Here is a 6540-nt window from a genome sequence, read left to right as displayed (position 1 = left end):
CAGTTTTGCAGAGCAGAGGCTCTAAGGCATGGAGAACCCCATCTACGGTACGAGATATGCCGGTATCCATAACGTGACGCACTACTGTGCAACAGCTTTTATCACTACATCAAACAAAATGGAGGACGTCTCCTCTGAAGGGTGATCCCCTAAGGGAGACTGCTTTGGAAGAAGCAGTATAATACGCACTTTTCTCAGGCATCAAACAGTCTCTGTTAAATAGGACAAGTAAATGTCAGTAAGTCTGTCGTTTAGATCCATAGGTAGATAAATGTGGAATCCCTTAATTAAGCCACCTTACACTAAGGGAGTTTTTTCCCAGGGTGTGAATATACAAAAATGCCACTAGCAGCGCTAAACTACCGTAGGGCGCCAATTCGATGAAACAGTTCCCCTTGCGGTAAGCGTGGCAATGACGAAAGAGCTGTTGAGACCCTGGGGCGGCGCTGCTACTCTTCCCAGAGCCACCTACATAGCTGCCTGAAGCTGGACGGAGGCCAACTAAAGTGCAAAGCTAACCCTAGCCTGCTGAGTAGAAGGGGAACGCATGGGCGGGTTCGGGTGGACTGATTGACAAGTTGCTTCTCCAATCCGCTAACAGGAATATGTTGACGGGAGGGGTAATTTACGACCCATCACCCTCGCAGTACTGCGTGTGCGAGAACGCCCAGGGTATGCAACAGCCAATCCCTGCCAAGGCTCGGGTGGAACTTATATTTTTTTTTTTTTCAAGGCTCTGCTGGCCACGCCCCCTCCAGCCCTTAGTCCGGGACTGGAACGATAGCTGCCTCGGAGGAACGGCGGCTACTGCTGGTTGTGTTTTCGGGTAAGGCCGTAGTGATTGGCACCTTGGGGTTCTTTGACACAATATGACCTTGTTGACGACTCATTGGAAAGGCCCGGGGGGGTCGCCCTAGGTCTCAGATCTTTTTGCTAGCTCCTCTCAAGCCCCCTGTGGTTTAGCCTCGCTTGCTGCGAACTCGGGCGCACAACTCTGCGCTGAAAGGCGGGGGTTGGGCCTCTGTGTTAATGAACCACTCGAGGCAGATAAATATGAGAAAAGGTGGTTGCCAGAGGTGGTTGATGCGAAGCTTATCTGTCACCCCTTAGTGTTTTTGTTGTGCCGTCCCCTCCGGCTCCACGAGTCCTTGCTTCTACCGCGCACGTATTGTTCCGCTCGTCTCTAATGGCGGCCGGGAGGTACCACTGAGGGAGGGGCGAGGGGCAAGAGGCTGGAGTATGGTCTGCCTTGCGGAGTGGGGCAGTTATTGGCAGGGGACCTGGTGCAAGGAAAGACCCCAGACATTGGAGCTCTCCTTCCACCACACGATTGTAGCGCAGTATGAGCCTCCCTGACGTAGCGGGGCAAGTGAAGGCTGTATCCCATAGGAGGTAACCTAAGGCTGAATCCTGCACATATTCTGAGCACTATAACGCTTCTGATTTTGTAGAGCGGTATCCCAGTCAATTAGGTATTAGTTCCCCTGCCACTCACAACGGCACCCTAGATCCTTCCAACGAGCATATCAGTTAGGTGCACAGTAACCTATCAAAGATGTCAAAGGAACAGTGCATTCTGGTGTTAAGTGAACAGTGACTGCTAGAACGTAGTGTCCCTAGGAAACCTGCTCTTGCCCTGTTCTTCTTGCCGTGCTATTCAGCCCCCTCTGCAGGCTGTGGGCGCGCTTGCACCTTGGTGTATTTTGGTCACAAGGCACTGCAGTAGTCACCGCCCACTATTGGGATGGCTGGGCTGTTGAAAGTGCTGCTTACTGGTTTATTTTGCCAGGGTTTGCCCATCTGTCGGGGCGCGCTTGGCTCTTCCATAGCTGGCTATAACTGTTGTAGCTTTCTGCAGCTGACTGGATAGCACAGACTTTCCTGCAGAGGGAGTCGCGGCTTTTGACAGCAGGCCCATGTGGCCAGCGCGACAGCTATCCCTGGCACATCGGATTCCACCTGGACGAAACGCTTTATTCTGATGGGTTGAAGCTTTGTTTTCACCAGATGCGTAGTAGATTTCGAGTTCTTGAAAAGTTATGTATACAAAATATAATACTTCGCGAATATGCTTTAACTCAGCATGCATTCCTGCGAATATTTTATTTGTAGTTTCATTGCGATATTTCTGAAGAGATTTTGCCGTAATTTGTTCAACATGGGTGCTGAAGGTGTCTTGTTGCTGTGCACATCATTATTCAAGCCTAAACATACAAATGCTTTCCAAGTTTTATTTACTGTATTTCTTTTGTGTGATATTTGAGTAGAGTGCCCGGTTCAATGGTATTTTTTTGACATTTCCTTCTACATTTATCCATATTTATTTTATGTTTGTTGTTTAAAAAAAAAAAAAAAAGGTGCAGTGGGTATATTTCCTCATTATTGAATCGACAAGTGTTTACTCATGTCTGAATGTCCAGTTGGGTTTAGCTATTTACAATACTGTACAATTTGAAAGCATTAGCGTTGTAGAACAGCTCAAATAGCTCTACTGCTGCAGTTATATAGGCTTCATGAGGACATCTTTTTAATTTTTAACTCTTTTATCTCAGAACGTGCAGCGAGCTATTGGACCTAGCATTCAATATTGATAATAGTGAGAATCATCCAAAAGAGAACCTATTTTGCGTATTTATCCATATTTAAAAATAACTGCAGGTAGGAAAATAGATGGTGTTTTGCCTGTATTTATCTGTAAAAATTAGTAAAATAGTAAAGATAGAATGCTTATTTAGTATAATGCTACCACAGCACAAAGTGTGCTTCCGGTTTTGTGAAATTGATTTTTTTATCGTAGTGCTACCGGTGATATAATATGTATTTCTTTAATGTTCCCTTTGTTTATATTGAAGTTTGTTTTTTACTCATCCTGTTAGCATTTATTCATATTTTTTTTTATTTTGTGATATATAACTTTGCAACTGATTTATAGCTCGTCATGTAGTTAATCAATTAACATGGACTCACATTTGGACTTTGGGTCATGTAGTAGGAGACACTTCATGTATACTACAAACACATGTTGACATCTACAAATATTTAAGATTTTTTTCCTTTAATTATGAGGCCTCGAAAAATCATAAAAACTGTTACTAGACCTGCAGGTCCAGTAGCTTGAATAATCTACTCGACCTAACTGCAATGTACTTGACCCAGAAACGGATCTCCGATTGTGTGATCCTAGGCAACTATTGTATTTTACAGTCTCCTTTGTCTTCATTCTCACAATTGAGTGCACCTTCAAAAATGTGAGTTCAGCATTTCTGCTGTAAATTAATCTCTTGTTTGATTAAATATACTAAACATTTGCTTCATGGATAATACAACTAGCCCACATATAGGGTACACATCAGGGGTGTGGAATTTATTAAAATATCTACTTGTCCAGTGGACAGGTTGTTTCTCAAATCTACTTGTCCTGTAAAAAGATCTACTTGTCCCTTTGGTGCCATGTAGTGTGGCGACAAATTATGGCAGCAATCTCATTATGTAAGTGCTCTGATAATAACCTCTCTGATTATGCCAGGGCTACTACCATAGTAGGGCTTGAATACTTGCAGTTTCAATCCCTACTGTAGCAATTTCCTTATTTTGCCACCTTTCTGCAGATCTGCATACTGGGGCTGGAGGAAGCAGTAAGCAATAGTTCTAAGGCTGGAATGCCTTTGAGTCTGCAAACCTACTAACCTGCATGTTTTAAAGATTTTTACCAGCTTCTCTCTAATATTTTCCCATAATAAGAAAGATTAGACATTTACTCCTGACAATGGCAGAATTAGAACTTCTTCCAGGGTTGGGAAGAAAGTGGCTGGAGGGAAAATGAACTTGCAAATGCTCAGTAGATTTTTACATGAGCAAATCTACACATTGTATTTACCCATGCTAAAATACAGTTCACAAATATTTTATAGGGTAAGACATATACCATGGGTGCACTTTTGTGACTTTCTTTAAGAATTTGGGGCCACATGTAGGTAGGTTCAGATTTGTAGGATGGTGTCCCTGACACCATCTGTGATTCGCAAGGGCTTCGCAAATGCCTACCTCATGAATAATCATGAGGTGGGTCGCAATTTGCGACCCCCTCGCGAATGGTGACCCTCACAGGGATGGTGGCCTGCTGGAGACTTCAGACCACCATGTCTGTGACTGCTTTTCAATAAAGCAGTTTTTTTTTTGTAATGCAGCCCGTTTCCTTAAAGGAAAGCGAGATGCATAACAAAAATGAAAAATGAAACATTTTCGTTTCATTTTTTCAGAGCAGGCAGTGGTCCACAGGACCACTGCCTGCTCTGAAAAAATGTTTACAGTGACATTCACAATGGGTAAGGGGTCCCATGGGGATCCCTTCCCTTTTGCGAAAGTGTTAGCACCCATTTGAAATGGGTGCAAACTGCGATTGGTTTGCGCCCGCGTTCGCGGTCACAAAACAATCCTACATTGCACTGCAAGTCGCAATTAGGAAGGGAACACCCCTTACTAATTGCGAGTCGCAAACCTGTTTTGCGATTCGGTAACCAGGTTACCGAATCACAAAACTGGGTTTGTGCATCGCAGTGTGCTTTTTGCATGTCGCAAACAGCGAAAGTCGCTGTTTGCGACATGCAAAAAGCTACCTACATGTGGGTCTTGGTCCCTAATTAGGTCTGGTGTTAACAAAGACATTTTGTTTTTATTAAACTTCTATTTCTCTCTCTTTCGGCCGGCTTTACTGTGAGTGATCGCCTTCTGCTCTTCCACAAGGAGCATATTGCCACACAAAGTAGTTTTGTTCAGTGTCAGGAACTGCAGTGGCAATCAGTGATGTAACTAAACTGGAGGGTGCCCCTTTGTAAAGAACATGGAGGAGCCCCCTCTCCAGACTCACTCAGGGCAGGTGCTGTGCTGAAAGGGCCCCCTGGAGGGCGGCTGCGGGCCTTTGTTATGCCGCTGGTGTGCTTTTAGAGAGTTCAAAAAACTTTTTTGGGGTGGTTTGCCCGTGTTTGTTACAATGTTGAGGGCCTGGTAGCTCCCACAACAATAAAGTGTTACAAAAGCCATGTCAAAACAAGACACGCATTGATGAAACTAAAAGACTTATAAAAATATGTCAGATCAGTTGGCTTTGTCAGTGTTTGTTTATTTTCATGCTTCCCATAATCGTGTTGAAAATGGTTACACTGATTTTCCATTAGAAATATTTTTGGGAAATACTAGCATGCATCAACACATTTTACTAAATGACACTTCATTTGCATATAATCAGAGAGCACTCTGGGAGCATTATACTTAGCCTTATAGCCTAAACTTTTCAAACATGTGTATACACGTTTTTTTTTTTTTTTGGTACTGGAACCAACGTCAGTAGTGAAGTGTGACTTTAAAACATTTATTTACAGCACTCACCCTAATAATGAAGGCTTTCAAATAATGAACCATAAATACAAGTTCGAACAGCATTGTCTTTAGGAAACACATTACCTCAACTGCAGAGAGTTCCACTCTGTAATCAGGCAGCCAAAGGGTTTGTGCTGCAGGGGGTTGGGCCTACTTGTCCCAAGGACAAAGTAAACATAAAAACTTGTTGCCCTTGACCCCAAACAAGATGTCCCGGGCGTCGGGCGATAGGAATTCCACATCCCTGCACATGATCCATGCATGACTTGCCTCTTAGTTTAATAATAGCCTTGCCATCAGGGCAGGAGTGTTGCTCAGTTTGTTTAAAAACTCACTTTTAATAAATATTACTAAAGTATGATGTGGTAGCACACTGTCATTTACAGACAGTAACGTTCCAAAAACCTCCCCACTAACTTGCTGCTTTACTGATAAAAAAAAATGTATTAACAGTAATCTGTGAAAAGTGGGTTTCAGAAAACATTTGCACATTATCAGGTAAAGTGTTATGACTTTTTTTCATCCTATTAAAATATTTTTTCATTACACAGAAGTACAACAAATGGTCTTTCACAGCTACTGAAATATATTTTGAAATGTTTATAAAAATCTACTTGATCACTCTCATTGGCGAGTTTTATTTTATGAGGTTGAGCCATTTTTAGATTCTTCTGGTGAGTGGACAAAGAGAAGGTGTTCTGTTCAGCCAGAAACTGAATTAGCAATTAAGATGCCTTTTAAATCTTATTCTTGTTACATTTGCTCTGTGTTCAGACACAGAGGTCAAATGTCAGTTTGTCTTCTTGTAATGGAAATACTTTTCCTTGTGACTGCAGAGCTCCAGGATTTTGTAAGATGAACTGTCTTCACTATGTGAAGTGAAAGGCTTTTGGTTTCAGCTTTTTCCTAACACACAACATTTATATAACTAAGTCAACTATACAAACATTTCAAAATATATTTCAGTAGCTGTGAAAGACCATTTTTTTTGTACTTCTGTGTGATCGAAAAAATATTTTAATAGGATGAACAAAAAGTCACTTTACTTGGTGATGTGCATATGTTTTCTGAAACTCAATTTTCACAGATTATTCTTGCTACATTTTGTAGTTTTATCAGTAAAGCTGCAAGTTAGTGTGAATGTTCTTGGACATTCCCTGGAAA

General features: G+C 42.2%; 1 protein-coding gene across 3 annotated transcripts in view; it reads left to right on the top strand.

The window, feature by feature from the left end:
* Window positions 1-590: 590 nt before the first annotated feature.
* Window positions 591-6540, top strand: part of ZMYM2 (zinc finger MYM-type containing 2) — an 851515-nt gene continuing 845565 nt past the window's right edge. For 2 of the 3 annotated variants that reach the window (XM_069202286.1, XM_069202285.1), the window contains exon 1: window positions 591-826. In XM_069202286.1, the coding sequence (XP_069058387.1) occupies window positions 606-826 (221 nt within the window). In that variant the 5' untranslated portion in view covers window positions 591-605. Of the gene's footprint in view, window positions 827-2013; window positions 2037-6540 lie in introns of those variants that run through there. The other variant, XM_069202287.1, reaches the window with a different exon arrangement.

This window comes from Pleurodeles waltl, chromosome 8, assembly GCF_031143425.1.
Source record: "Pleurodeles waltl isolate 20211129_DDA chromosome 8, aPleWal1.hap1.20221129, whole genome shotgun sequence".
NCBI classification, from domain to species: Eukaryota; Metazoa; Chordata; class Amphibia; order Caudata; family Salamandridae; genus Pleurodeles; species Pleurodeles waltl.
This window is presented reverse-complemented; position numbering and strand designations above follow the sequence as displayed.